This window comes from Euleptes europaea, chromosome 15, assembly GCF_029931775.1.
Source record: "Euleptes europaea isolate rEulEur1 chromosome 15, rEulEur1.hap1, whole genome shotgun sequence".
In the NCBI taxonomy this organism is placed as follows: domain Eukaryota; kingdom Metazoa; phylum Chordata; class Lepidosauria; order Squamata; family Sphaerodactylidae; genus Euleptes; species Euleptes europaea.
The window spans coordinates 15,504,564-15,520,024 of record NC_079326.1 but is presented as its reverse complement, the minus strand read 5'-3'; the positions used below and the strand labels follow the sequence as shown (position 1 = coordinate 15,520,024).

The 15,461-nt window shown below is 43.9% G+C and overlaps 1 protein-coding gene across 1 annotated transcript; it reads left to right on the top strand.

Moving 5' to 3' along the window:
• Window positions 1–1,599: 1,599 nt before the first annotated feature.
• On the top strand, window positions 1,600–8,082 carry INSIG2 (insulin induced gene 2). The gene is made up of 5 exons (XM_056861398.1): window positions 1,600–1,893; window positions 3,662–3,786; window positions 4,195–4,361; window positions 6,545–6,644; window positions 8,012–8,082. The coding sequence occupies exons 1-5, from the start codon at window positions 1,638–1,640 to the stop codon at window positions 8,051–8,053; spliced, it is 690 nt and encodes a 229-aa protein (XP_056717376.1). The 5' UTR covers window positions 1,600–1,637; the 3' UTR covers window positions 8,054–8,082.
• Window positions 8,083–15,461: the final 7,379 nt, after the last annotated feature.

Here is a 15,461-nt window from a genome sequence, read left to right as displayed (position 1 = left end):
AGGATAGGCATAGGCAAGGACCCAGAGTACAAGTAGTGGCCTTCACCAATCCCAGGATCTTATTGACATCCATCACCGAAAGTGGGTCACAAAAAATGTTCCATAAATAGATCAGGTAGTGTATTAGGCCTTTCTTCTGGTGTGCCCGTGTTGCAACTGATACCCATATCAAGGCGTATTCTCAATACTTTATTAGCAAAATACTTTGCAAAGGTATCACAGCTAGTTGTCTGTTCCTGAGACAATAAGGGCTCAGATTCTGACGTCAGCAGTTGCTGAGCTGCTTTGATCAATCAGGCTGGCAGCTTAATAACATTTCTTTGCTGCAATCACCACTGCTTCGTAGGTGTTCTACTGGGCTCTATAGCATGATCTATCAGATTTGGTACGAGTTTGCTGCCAGCATCGTTCTAGATGTCTCCTGGCCCTCTTCAGGTCTCCCAGTTGCATGGTAAACCAGGGGGCCGGATCCTTCGTCCCGTTCCCCAGATCAAACAAATCAGAAAAACATGCAAGGACTCTTTTCAGCAATCAAGCACCTGTGGAGCATACAGGCCATCAAGTTCATCCCTTCGGCAGATTAATGTTAACCTTTCAAATTCTTCCTGCCAGAGTCCTAGCTCAGAAATTCTTGAAACTGGAGAGTGGGTGATTCCCGGACAGGAAACATGAAGTTGGTAAATTGAATCCTGCCTACCTTGAGCACTGGAAGGGAATCACCCGTCTCTCAAGATGCCCTCCTTACCTCAGAGTAGAAGGGACCCTCACGGTAAGTAATCAAGGATCCATTCACAGCAAGGAGGACAAGGAGTGTATTGAAAAAATGAAAGCTGGACATTCTGAGCAGCTTGACTGACATAGGATCACCTACTTATCACTGTCTTAGGGTGATAATATGATTTGTCTTATATCCTTTAATTCTAGAGTTTGCTAAATACTGGTGAAAATTGGTGGAATTGTTCAAGGTGGAGCTTTGTAACAATCAGTTGGATGGCAACTGTTCTTAAAAGGAGGACATTTTGAATTGAGCCAACAGGTGCAGAGCGTTGCCTGCTCACTTGCATGTAAACCAAAGCATAGGCGAAAGGCTGTTTTGATCTCCCGTGTAGTGCAAATAACAACACAAGGCTTTGGCAGTTTTCCCATTAGGCTGTTCCAACAGTTGGCTTTGTTGTGCAAGCCGGCCAAGGCACTGGCATATGGAGAAGTTTGCAAAAGCCTCTTTTACTGTTCACCATTTGTGTGCATGTAGTCACATGCATATATGTTAAAGACCTGGTACCTCTGTAGTGAAAAGAGTGTCAAAGATAAATAATAATAGGTCCTTGGGTTTTGGAGACCATTCTGGGGCCCCGTTATCAAGCGCCTAGAATTCTGTCCCCCAGACACCGGTTGCCTAGATCTACAGTAGGTAATTCTTTAAAGTGCACAAGTTTGAAAACTGCCCAGTAGAATTCCTCCTGACTTAAGAGCCTCTATGTTGATTCCATATAGTGTACGTGTATTCTATGATTGCTTAAGTTACATTACCATTTTTGAACAGGATCTGGAGTACCTCCTGAATGTGTGACAATATCGCTTCGCCTTGGCTCCTCCTCTTCTCTGGACCCCAGAGTTCTGTGTCGAATGTTGTTGGAATGCATGAGGCCATGGCAGATGACAACACGAAATCTTCCATACGAAAGAAGTGTGGCCCCTACATTTCTTCGGTAACCAGCTGCAGCCTGAACTTGGTGATCCGTGGGATAGTCCTATTTTTAATCGGCGTCTTTTTTGCATTAGTATTAAATTTGCTGCAGATTCAGAGAAATGTCACTTTGTTTCCACCGGATGTGATTACAAGTATCTTCTCTTCAGCTTGGTGGGTACCACTTGGCTGTGGAACAGCATCAGGTATGTCAGATCAGGTGTACTGTGGGAACTTATTTGTGAGTTCATTGTAGTCCATCATGGGTACAAGGCATATACATGGAGAGATCCCCGTGAAGCATAAGAGGTCCTGTTTTCTCCTTTTCCCCATACAGCATGTATGCACAGATTATATGCAGGCATGGCCTGCAATCACATGAAATCTGTGCCTACTGTTCATATTCCCACCACTTTTCTCTGCACCCTCCAGCCAAAAAATTTGAGGTGGACAGTGGTTTACGCTTATTATAATGTCTGGCGCACTGATAACACACACGTGCGTATGCAGGGGGTGGTGCAAAAGGAGTGTCTTGTTCCTTATATGGATCCGTCCACAAACAAATGCTGCATCCACAGTAGGATGTTTGATTCAGCAATGTTCAGATGCAATGATGCTGAATGCCCTATTTAGCCTAACTTATAGCTACTGCTAATGGATGCCAAAAAATATGGTTATTTGTGGTTTAAGATTTTAATGCGGAGAAACTGTCTAGACAGCATTCTGATTCTCGGGGGTGGGGGAAGAGTTCTGAACTTCAGACACAGTCTTGTTTAAAGGTACTTATTTAAGATACATGGCTTAAGAAAGCGCAGATATGTGCCCCATAAAAAAGAATAGCTTATTGCCAGCTATGTCCCTTGTAGGACAGCAAAGTTTGGAAAGCTCTAGGAAGCAGTTTGGTTTGATTCAATTTTGCTGGATTGAGCAGTCCTCATTAATACGCTTAATTTTGTGTTGCTGTCCAACTTTACAAATCTGATGTGTAGTAAAAATATGGGCGTACCACAAATATGTGGTCTGAGATAAAGGTCATGGCATGCCGAGTCTTCTGTTTGAGGTGAATTGCTATGAGCCATTGGGCTTTGGGTCCTATTACTTCCCAAGCAAAAGCTCAGGAAGGGATTTAAAAAGAAGCAGAAGTAAGAGATAAGGCCTTTCTGAATCTCTCCCCCTCCCCAGCATATTTCAGCACTTACTTTTATGGATTAAGTTGCTGCATGATATCTTTTTATCAATGGATTGCTCTTGGCAGGGTGGTTGGGGGAAGCACCGATGGAAGATTTGATTGCAAGTAAACCTCCATGATAAAGCTGGTGCTTTCCTGAGGCTCTCCTTGTAGGAATCTAATACAGATTAATAAACTTATCTATTGTCTTGCAAACAGATATTTTTGCCTAACAGCAGTCTTCAAACCTAGTTGACTCCCATTATCTAATAACTTTCTTTTGGGGGGAGTTGATAAACACAGAGGACCCTGATTTGAAAGGAATTGGATTGATAGCTTGTCTTAACACATTGATTTTTGTCCTTCTTGGGAGTACTCTTGGAATAGTTTGGTCATGGTTATAGGCACATTTTGTCTGTCAATTGCCTATCATACCTCTTTTTTTGTATAGCTCTGATTCTTCACTTGACTTCATATTTAAATTTTGCTTAACATTTTGGCACACCCATCTTGTGGGACTCAAATTACAAGATAAATTGGTTTGGACTGATCATTTTGTTTATGTCTTTTAAAAAATACTAAATACCCTGGGTTGGATGCAAAGGTATCTTTGTCTGACTCTAGAATGTTCCCCAAAGAAGTGAATACTAAATTCAAAGATGATTTTCTGTAAGACAGTCCATAAGAACATCTTCATAGGTAGAACACAGCTGTTACAGTTCTGCATGAATATGTATTCCAGTATGTTTGGCACAGTGTTTTCAGATTTCTCAGTATTTCTTTTGTTTTATTTGTTTGTCTTCCAGCTGTGATTGGGTTATTGTACCCCTGCATGGATAGACATCTAGGTGAACCACATAAATTTACGCAGGAGTGGTCCAGTGTGATGCGATGCGTAGCAGCCTTTGTTGGTATAAATCATGCCAGTGCTGTATCCTTCTCTACAAGAATTAAGTTGGAGATAATGCCTTAACTTTGTAGGGAGTGCAGAAGTTATACCGAGGCCCTCCCAGTCACGTCACTGGGGTTGCACACATGGAACATTCTGTGGTACGCAACAGTTTGAAAGACATGTGTGAAATAAACCTTTAATAAAAATGAAACACAACCCAAGATGTATCATCCATAACAGCAGCAAGCATAAAATAGCAGTACTTGCAATGATTCTGGGGGAAAAAAAAGAGTTTCTGTTGATCGACAGAAGGTCGATATATCAAGGCTGGGGTGACTGGGAATTTCAGAGAACTGATAAGTGCAGAGAATGAGGGAAGTGTGCAGTGGTACTGGCAAATTAATGTCTCCATGACCTTCTGAACTGGACCCTTAACAATGATCGCAGAAAGTGGATTTTGCCAACAACATCCAGTTATCACTGACACTTGCGGCACTTTCGATTGGATTGTGGTGGACATTCGATAGGTCTCCAAGTGGCTTTGGCCTGGGTATAGGAATTGCATTTCTGGCCACCCTGGTGACTCAACTTCTGGTCTACAATGGAGTTTATCAGTAAGTGTGTGTATGTATATATTATGCATGTGTGTGTGTAAAGTGCCGTCAAGTCGCAGCCGACTATGGCGACCCCTTATGGGGTTTTCAAGGCAAGAGACTAACAGAGGTGGTTTGCCAGTGCCTTCCTCTGCACAGCAACCCTGGTATTCCTTGGTGGTCTCCCATCCAAATACTAACCAGGGCTGACCCTGCTTAGCTTCTGAGATCTGATGAGATCAGGCTAGCCTGGGCCATCCAGGTCAGGGCATATATTATGCATACCGTATATACCCATGTATAAGCCGACCCGCGTATAAGCCGAGGTGCCTAATTTCTCCCCAAAAATGGGGAAAAATTAGGCACCTGCGTATAAGCCGAGGGTCGGCTTATAACCCCTCCCCCCCCGCAGGCTTACCTGACAGGGCTCTCCAGCGGCAAGGGTCCGGCGGCGGCGCGGCCCGGGGGGGCCTGGGCAGCCTTCCTGCGGCTGCAGGAGGCTGCCCCAGGCCGCTCCCAGCGGGAGGAAGCGGCGGCGAGGCCCAGGGGGACCCGGAGCAGCCTTCCTGCGGCTGCAGGAGGTTGCCCAAGGCCCCTCCCGGCCGGGAAAAATGGCAGCGGGGGGGGGGCCTTGGGCAGCCATCCTGCAGCTGCAGGAGGCTGCCCAAGGCCCCTCCCGTCCGGGAAAAATGGCGGCGGGGGCGGGAAGGGCCGGGGCAGCCTTCCTGCGGCTGCAAAAGGCTGCCCAAGGCCCCTCCTGCCCGAAAAAAATGGCGGCGGGGGGCGGGGGGGCCTTGGGCAGCCTCCTGCAGCCGCAGGATGGCTGCCCAAGGCCCCTCCCGCCCGGGAAAAATGGCGGCGGGGGCCGGGGGGGCTGGGGCAGCCTTCCTACGGCTGCAGGAGGCTGCCTAAGGCCCCTCCCGGCGGCAGGAAGCGGCACGGGCCCGGCGGCGGCGGCGGTAAGTTTCCCCCCTCCCTCCTCCCTCCCCCCGTATTGACCCGCGTATAAGCCGAGGCCGGCTTTTTCAGCCCATTTTTGGGGCTGAAAAACTCGGCTTATAGGCGAGTATATACGGTAATAGAATTATATTCAGTAATGGTGGTATCTGGCTTGCTTGTTTGATACTCAGAACTGCTTGTTGTCTTTTCATCATTAGTTTTTTTTTTTAAAGATTTTATTTATTTTCTAATAAAGGGTACAAAAAGGAAGTGGGGGAAAAATAGATGGGGTACATTTGGTATTTCATTTGTTGTAGCCGTGCCCAACATAGTCCATTTGTCTATTCTCACCCCACAATGAAACCTCTTCTAAAAATATAAAACTCAACTAAAAATTCAACACTCATTGGAATTTTTCTTTTCATTATTAGTTTAGCATCCCTGGGACCCATTGGAACCAATGTGACTTAACTGGGTGTCATTGCACAGCCTGGATTTTTATCTTTTTCTTTTTTTAAGTTGCCAGGCATGGAGGTTAATACTTTCCCCCATACCCTTTTTCCTCCAGTGCAAATCGGCCTCTTCAGGAGCATATATTTGCACTGCAAATACCTGTAAGCTTTCCCTTGTGAGGCAAATAACTGTGTGGGTTAGCAACCCCTCTCTCACTGCTGGAGCAGTGATTCAAATAGTTTCCCCGCCCTACCGGGACTGCCTTTGAAAATTTAAAAACAAAAGCAGGAAATCTCATCACGGATCTTCCAAGATCTCATCTAGTTTGACCCTAACTTTGCAACCCAAGAAACAGAAAATAGTTTGCCTGTTTCTGTCACTGTTCAGACCGTGTGCTTCTACACTGCCTGGTAATTCATTGTTCCTGCATGCAGCATTTTTAATGAGAGAGAATGATTCCTAAGGGTTTGTATTAGGTGTCTTGCCACTCCCAGTGAAATAACTGCTGTGCTAGAACTGGCAGTTCCTCAGCTGAAGTACTACAGTTTTATACAGTAAGCGTGAATGCCCTCTTAGGCATCAAATGGGCCTTTTTAATTCCTGTAAAGTTGCAGGTTGCAGGAAAGCAGGCCAGTTGCCACTGCCACATTTTTCAGGAATAGGACTGTGTATTGCCACAAATGGTTATTTGTACCATTCCAGTTCGATCCAGTCCGTAGCCTCAACATGCTGGAGTTTCATGTCCTCCTCCTGTTGTGTTTCATGTCCTCCTCCTGTAGAAAATAATACATGACTCTTGTCTCTTTCCTTAGATACACTTCACCTGACTTTCTTTATGTTCGTTCCTGGTTACCATGTATATTTTTTGCTGGTGGAATAACAATGGGGAACATAGGCAGACAGCTGGCAATGGTAAGTTAGTGTGTTAGATGGTAGCATGCTTATGAATGACTTAGTTGGCTGGCAGGTGCACAACCCTTTCCTTTCAGGCCTTGTCCAGGTACATGCATTGCATATAGTCGTACTCAGGCAGCTCAAGATACTGCAGCAGCTATGCTCTTCTCTGCTAATCACGTTACAAATCCTATGGTGTTGTGCACTGCATCACACTCGAATTCGCCAGCCACTTTTATTAAAACGCTCTGTATCTGCACCCACCAGCCTCTCCAGCCAGTTGACCATCCTTGCCAGTCATGTGCCTGCTTGAAACGGGATTCTCAGCTGCACTCCTATCCACCAAGCACTGACACAGTGTTGTAAAAATAAATTTAGGTAACTGGAAAAGTTGAGATGGTTCAAAATGCTTCACCCTGCTGCCCAAGCCTTACAAAAAAAAAATACTGTTTTATTTACACACTTAGGACGTACGTAAAAACAGCTGCAAGCACCAGGTCATTCCTGACCCATGGGGTGACGTCACATCCCGACGTTTACTAGGCAGACTTTTGTTTATGAGTACCCAGCTTGCTGGGGGTAAAGGGAAGATGATTGGGGAAGGCACTGGTGGTTTGCCAGTGCCTTCCCCAATCATCTTCCCTTTACCCCCAGCAAGCTGGGTACTCATTTTACCGACTTCGGAAAGATGGAAGGCTGAGTCAACCTTGAGCCTGCTTCCTGAAACCAACTTCCGTCGGGATTGAATTCAGGTCGTGAGCAGAGCTTGGACTTCAGTACTGCAGCTTACCACTCTGTTCCACAGGGCTCCTTTTAGGACATATGTACATGCCACTTTTCTTCTGGTGGGGTATTGTTTATTACTGTGGCATTTTTTAGATGAGTGGCAGTTTGTCTGGGACCACATGAGTTTACAGAAAAGGCACAGTTTGAAGTTCAGTCACTCCACTACCATACGCAAGCTCTTAGCAGGTGTTGTCACAGTGGCGTTGTCCCTGATCAAATAGAGACTGGGCGGTACTACTCTGAGCCGATGCCTCAGTTATTCCCATTTGCCAAAGGTTCTGTTTACCTGTTCAGTTGTGAATTTGATTCACATAAGTATGAACGTGTACTCCAGAAGTGCGGCATGATCTTCCTTCACTTACAGGAATACAACCATTCTGTGCTTCTTTTGCTTCTTTTAGAAAAGGTACAGCAGCTGTTGCCTCCTTACGCTGTATGCACAGATCACCAAGACACTGGCAATCCCGGGCCATTTGGAGAATGGAAGCTCATCTTCTGGGTCCACCCAGCTGCATTGTTCTTTCTTGCCAAGGATTGTGTTTGCACATCATTCTCTGAAGTGTTTACATCATAAATTTTTGTGTGTGTTTATTTTGCAGTATGAATGGAAAGTCGTTGCAGAAAATTCTCATCGGGACTGAAGAGAGTGAAATGTGGCTTTGCTCAGGACAACAGAGACTGATGGAAGAGAACATATTAAGGAGCATTTGACACTAAGACTTTGGAAGAGAACATATTAAGGAGCATTTGACACTAAAATTGCCAAACAGCCATTTCCTTCTTGTTTCTTTCACCTCTTTGGGACCCCCAAGCCTGTTCCATTCACACAAGGCACCATTTACTCCGATATGTGGTTGCTTCACCTGTAGCTCACTTGAAAATTCTGTCCTTAGGATTGATTGTGTAAAATTTGGGTTTGAATGCAACACATTGAACAAGATAGTGGTCTTTATGGTTAGGAACCTTTACTTTCTCCACCAAGCTAGGTTTGGCCGATGCCATCTTCTTCTTTTTCTCTCTTTTTCATAATGTTCCAGTGCCAAACCAAACTTTTTTCCTGCCTTCAGGCTGCATTCCATTTTTACTTACCTTGGACATCTTGAGGAATGTGGTGGTCTTGCGAGGGATGTTTGCTTTTTAAAATTATTCTTCAGGCCCGTGATATAGAAGTGGTCTGAAAAGACATCAGTAAAATTAAATCAAAAACATTATCCCAAATGATGTCATCAGTAATTGAAAATATCCATCCATTGGTCAGTGGCATATCAGGTGCATTGACACATAGCCAACATGCTGTGTTTGCTTGGCACTTAAGATGCATGACCAGTCTGCCATTACGACATCAATGCCTGTGGTGTGTTTAGGAGTAGTGCCCCTTTTCAGTTGGACACATCTACCCCAGCAGGGAATGCAGCTGGAAATGCAAGCACGGCCCCAAAGGAAGTTATTATTGCTGAGGCAACCCGGAAATAAGTCCTTTTTGTAGGCAGCAGCTTTGATCTGCAGATAGGAAAGTCCACAACTTCCCTAACTGTTCTGAAATCTTCCTCAGTGTACTTTTCCCATTTTCACCCATAAGTATATGCTTTTGTGCATTTTGTTGGTGGAAGCATTGTCTAATATGAACTGTTCTTGTGCGGACTTGGTTCCACGAATGAACGTGAGTGTTCTTATGCAGAATTGCCACACATGACAATGGGACTCTAAGAGGAGCCTGATCAATTGGGACCAGCTCATGATCTAGGCTCATTACGCTACAATGACATTTGAGAATTGGGGCCGGGGGGGCGGGGAGTATGCCTTATTGCGGATGAAGCTTAAGGGCTGTTGATCTAAATGGAAACTTAAGCTGAATTTCCTCTAAACTTGGCCAATTTCATTATTTCTGTCATCATATACCCATTTAGGCTGTGTGCTGCTGCTTTTTTAAAAGTTACTTTCTCTTTTTTTAAAAAAATGTGTGAAAGGTTTTAGAAAAACATGCCGCAGCCCTTTGAAAAGGCTGAAGTTGGTCCAAAGAACAGGTCCGATTAGAGAGAACATTTATTTTTCTTAATGTGTACATTATGCTCATAAACATGTGGAAACAGGCACATGAAGCAGCATTTTTATAGCTTGCAATCTAATATATGAAGAATATGCAATGTAAGTCTAGAGGAAAATATTATTAGCAGGAAAACGTGCAATCAATAAGACTTTTTTGAAAAGCAGACAATATGCAACATATCAGTAGCTCCAGCTTTCCACTGGCGGTTGCAGCTTCATTTCACTATGTGGCAACTCCTCCAATGTGATTGTGATGTTACAAGAGTTAATAGTTGAAAGCATTTACATATTAGTGCATGTCCTTATTGCCCCTCCAAGTTATAGCACTTACATATGCATCTGATGCAATTTGTAAAACATCTCCTGAAGTGCTGTGAATGATGCTTGGAATTATGGAGATGCTTTAACATGAAATACCATACACTTGACATTTTAGGCTCAGCAGAATTTGCGGCTATCCAGTGATTATGCTGATAAATATGAGGGTGACTCACACTTTTTAAGTGGTGTTCTGAGCTTGTTAAGTTTTGGCACAAGAGCAACTTGAAGGCTTAAAATCTGGAATTTGTGTCCCTCATAAAGACTTTTGTGATTAAATCAGAGTACCACTGTGGCCGATAAATGAGTGAGGAGTGTGGGTTTTGAGAGAGCTGTATCGAGCTCTCCAACTTACCATTTTCTTTCTGCTGTATATGTGCTCTTGGCCGTATATATAGAGCATGGAGTAAATTGTGGAAGATGTGTGTGTTGAAGTGGAAGGAGATCATCTACAGTGCAGTATTTCCAGTTTTTCTTGGGGGAGTAAGCTGCCTTAGAGTAGAGTAAGATTCTGGTTTGCCACAGATTTTTCATGAATATGAGTGAAATGGCTGAAGACAACTGGCAGTTGTGTGGGACTTCACAGAATGGTGGTACAGTTATGGTTCACTGTGGCTGTGTTCACTGAAGATTATGAGTACCATCTGTATTTTCTAAAAGACTCAGTAACCCATGGAAGACTTAACCCTTTGATGGTTGTCCTTCGCATCTTAAGTGTTCTCACATGACACAGTCTGCCCATCTGTGTACAAGGGGCTCTTCCATCTTGCTGAAGAAATTCAAGGCGATTAACTGTACGGTGAAAAATTTAAATGTGTGAAGGCAAGGCTCTCAAGCCTTGCAGATTAACTTGGAGGCAGAAAGTGCTACTTTTGCTAAGAAACCACTTATCCATCATCTTTGTGAGTTGTTGTGCATCAGTAATAACACATGGTCAGTTAGAATATCCCATTGTGAGAAATGTTGTTACTCCTCTAATTTTTGCAACTGATGCCAATTCAGCTTGTCTTCTCAAATGTTTTGGTGGGCTGCTCTGTTTTAATACATTGCTCTTCATTGAAAACAACCCACGAAGATTTTGGGTAACAACCAGCCCATACTGGAATCTCGAGAGGAGAGATCTGTAATGGGGATGCTGAAACAGCCTTAATGATAGTGGTGGAAAGATGCAGCTACAGTATAATGTGTAATTATAATATGACTGTCTTCAAAATGTTCTATAGAGGATGAATAAGTTATATTTTAGATACAACTTTATAAGCACTATAAACTCTTCACTAGTTGTGAATTGTAAAGGTGGTTGATGTTTACTTCAAATTGCTGTTAAAAGCAAGGTGTGTATTAAAATAATTACAGTCTTGTCGGGCAGGTTTCTTTTTTTATTGCCCAAGTAGCAATACTTTATAACTGTATCACAGCAATTATTTTCAGCGATAAAATTAGAACATTGGCTGTTGAGCCAGCATCATTATAGAATAACTGTAGTTTTGTTTGTCTTTTGTTTGGTTTTTAAAGGCTACAGGAAAGCAACCTGTTAATGTGCTTAAGCCAGCCACTGCGCTGAGTCAGCATGATTTTGACACGACACCCCAGACCTGTTAGGGCAAAGGATTCGAAGCCAGGCCACTATTTGTCCACAGCTGCTCATCAGCTTTCCTTGTTACGTAGCTAAATAAAAACCATATGCCACTGGCCTGATGACCAATTAGATACTTGGCCCATTTGAAGATGTCTGCTCACCAGATTTTGAATCCTAAAAGCCGCTTTTGTTAAGACATTCCTGCATGGGTGTGCATTTGAGAAATTATTTCTCTGAAGGAATAAAGTAGTAAAGTCTTATGGGAAATTGTACTCATTGGCTCCATTCTGACATAAAGCAAAATCATGGTTATTTCAACTGGTTAGAGCCAGTTGTGGGGGGCGGGAAGGTGATCGTAAACCACTTTGAGACTCCTTTCGGTAGAGAAAATGGGGTATAAAAACCAACTTGTCTTCTTCAAGTTTGTGTAAGCTTTCTTATTACTATGCTAGGCCTTATGTACCACAGCAAAGGCTGCTTTTGTTGGCTGTCTAGCCAAGGTACTGGGGAATAAACCAGCAGGAAGCCAGGATGGCTGTGTGCATACCTCACATGATCCCACAGCAGAAGACTAACTGTGGATATGAAACTAACGTCACACTATAGTTCCACAATCCATTTTGAAAGACTAATCAGGTAGTGGAATCACCCGTGATCCGAAAATTACGCCATCATTTAATCCATGACTTTGGGTGATGTCTCAGCTGTGTTTGTATGTGTATATTGCATGCATGCACTTTTTAATCAGAGCTGAACGGGGATGCTTTCTCAAAGTGTGAAAAGCACATATCAGGTTTCAGTTCTGAAACACTACTTAAATGCACACCTCTCCTTGAAATGATCCCCAACAGTCTTCTTGAAGAAAACTCTAGCTAGAAGCCAGTTATTTAGACCCCTGTAAGGGGTGGATGTGTCACTGGGGGTTTTGTCTTCTTCAAAAAAAAAAAAAAAAACATTTTGTTTTATGTATGTCCATGGAGGAATTCCTGCTGATGAAATGTGATCTAACATTGAACTTTATTTCTGTTGATCATGATGATTGAATAACATGGATAATTTCTATTTTATAAAAGGAAAATCCTCTGGAAACAGTTCTTTGGTCCCTAGTCCTTGGACTAGAATAAATGCTAAACATCAGCCCTAAAAAATGTAGAAAGTGACTGTGGTATGCAATCTCAACACATTTGACAGAATATAAAGCATGATTAAGAGCCCCGTTGCGCAGAGTGGTAAACTGCAGTACTGCAGTCAAAAGCTCTGCTCACGACCTGAGTTCAATCCCAACGGGAGTCAGTTTCAGGTAGCCGGCTCAAGGTTGACTGAGCCTTCCATCCTTCCAAGGTCGGTAAAATGAGTACCCAGCTTGCTTGGGGGTAAAGTGTAGATGACTGGGGAAGGCACTGGCAAACCACCCCGTAAACATAGTCTGCCTAGTATACGTCGGGATGTAACGTCACCCCATGGGTCAGGAATGACCCACCCGGTGCTTGCACAGGGGACTACCTTTACCTAAAGCCTGATTCCTAAATAAAGAGTACAAGAAGAGCCCTGCTGGATCAGACCAGCGGTCCATCTAGTCTAGCATTCTGTCTCACACAATGGCCAACCAGTTCCTCGAGGTCCAACAACAGGGCATAGAGGCTGCGGCCTCTCCCTGATGTTGCCTCATGGCACTGGAATTCAGAGGTTGACTGCCACTGAACGTGGAAGTTCCCTTTATTCGGAATAGCTAGTAGCCACTGATTCCTCTGTGAATCTGTCTAAGTCTGTAAGATATGCAAGTAGTGGTCTAGCTAGTGAGGTCGTGGCTGAGTTAAGATTTGAATCATGGCCTACTGTAGTCATAGGTCATTGGGTGTTACATCACACCATTGAACAACCTCTGCTCCAGCAGCTCAAATGCTGCAGACTGTTTTTAGCAAGGCTGGCAGAGACCTTTATTCTCTCAGGTCCCTGTAGCAACAGCTGCCTGTAGAAACTGACTGCAAGAAGAAGACAATTGTGTTTTACAGCGCATTCCTAAGGAGAGTTACGCCCGTCTAAGCCCATTGAAATGAATGGGTTTAGACTGGAGTAACTCTCCTTAAGAATGCACTGTTAATCCTTTCTTTAAAAGGGCTGGGAGGAAAAATCCTACGCTAGCAAAATAGAGGGAGACAGACAAGCTGAGATAAAAGAAAAAGCATGGTTTACTTAAAACAGGAATACCAGTGACTTATATTGCACATCTTTCTATGTAGAGGTACCATTTCGTTAGCAGCAGTTGTGACGGCAGGTCCATTTAATAAGGGTGGGTGGGAAAGTGGAAGTGGCTGACGGATAATACTTTGGTGAGGGTTCTAACTAGGCAGGCTGGATGCGATTTCAGTCAAATATCTTGACTTCACAACTGCTACTTGAAGAGTTGGTTTTTATATGCCGACTTTCTCTGCCACTTAAGGGAGAATCAAACCGGCTTACAATCACCTTCCCTTCCTCTCCCCACAACAGACACCCTGTGAGGTGGGTGGGGCGGAGAGAGTGTGACTAGCCCAGGGTCACCCAGCTGGCTTCGTGTGTAGGAGTGGGGAAACAAATCCAGTTCACCAGATTAGCCTCCGCCGCTCATGTGGAGGAGTGGGGAATCAGTGCACCAGATGAGACTCCACCGCTCCAAACCACCACTCTTAACCACTACACCACGCTGCCTAAATTAACTCTCACATATAGAACCCTGTATATTACACCTTGCCTCAGACTTCATTACAGAGCTCGAGAAGGTGCAGAAAAGAGCAACCAAAATGATTAGGGGACTAGAGCAACTGCCCTATGGGGAGCGGTTAAGACACTTAGGGCTGTTTAGCTTGGAAAGAAGGCGGCTGAGGGGAGACATGATAGAGGTCTATAAAAGTATGCATAGTTTGGAGAGAGTGGACAGGGAGAAGTTTTTCTCCCTCTCCCATAATACTAGAACACGAGGTCATCTGCTGAAGCTGGAGGGTGAGAGATTCAAAACAGATAAAAGGAAGTATTTTTTCACACAACGCATAGTTAAATTGTGGAACTCCCTGCCCCAGGATGTGGTGATGGCTGCCAGCTTGGAGGGTTTTAAGAGGGGAGTAGACATATTCATGGAGGAGAGGGGTATTCATGGCTGTTAGTTAGAATGGATACTAGTCATGCTGCATACCTATTCTCTCCAGGATCAGAGGAGCATGCCTATTTTATTGGGTGCGGTGGAACACAGGCAGGATGGTGCTGCTGCAGTCGTCTTGTTTGGGGGCTTCCTAGAGGCACCTGGTTGGCCACTGTGTGAACAGACTGCTGGACTTGATGGGCCTGGGTCTGATCCAGCAGGGCCTTTCTAATGTTCTTGTGTTCTTATATCTGATCTTAAAATGGCTTTCTTCGGTTGCTTCCACCTTCAAAAGGAAACATAGCGCTCTAAAGAGTGTTCTTAGCATCATTTGAGAGCACACCCTTACCCACTGACTTGCCTGTACTACTATAGCTATAAGAGGGACTGTGGTAAAAAGGGGTCATGGGAATAGATCCATTAAAGAATGTGAAGGAATAAAATAGAGAGTGAATGGCCTGTCGCCATCTTTAAATGTATTCCTCTACAGCAGTATATTCTGGTGACAGGGATACCTAATGCTGCTATAAAGTCAGTGAATTCTCAGGGGTAGGTAGCAGTTCATGGTAAAAAGTTTTCCTTGCGAAACTTTGACAGAGTCTGAGACAAGCTGTAATAAATTATGGTCAAAGAAGAGAAAATACTCCTGGGATACAGGAAACTGGCATGTGGCTCTGGGCAAAGAAATATTTCTTTGTGCTGCTTTGGTCTGAGGAGGCACATTCTGTTTCTATGATAGTGCTCTTCATGCCATCAGGAAAAAATGGTTAAGGACAGCTCTCTCTCAAATAAAGAAAAAGCAATAACTCCCATGTTCTGTTGCTCTGGCGGTCCCACAATATGAGAAATGATTATAGCTGTTATGAAATTACCTTAACTGAATTGGCCATCGTTGTTTAAAGACTTCGGCAAACTTTTGAAACTTGGTAGCAAAGGTACACAAAGAGAATACATAAGGCGTAATTCTCTAACCAAATCTGATGCCGTGGTA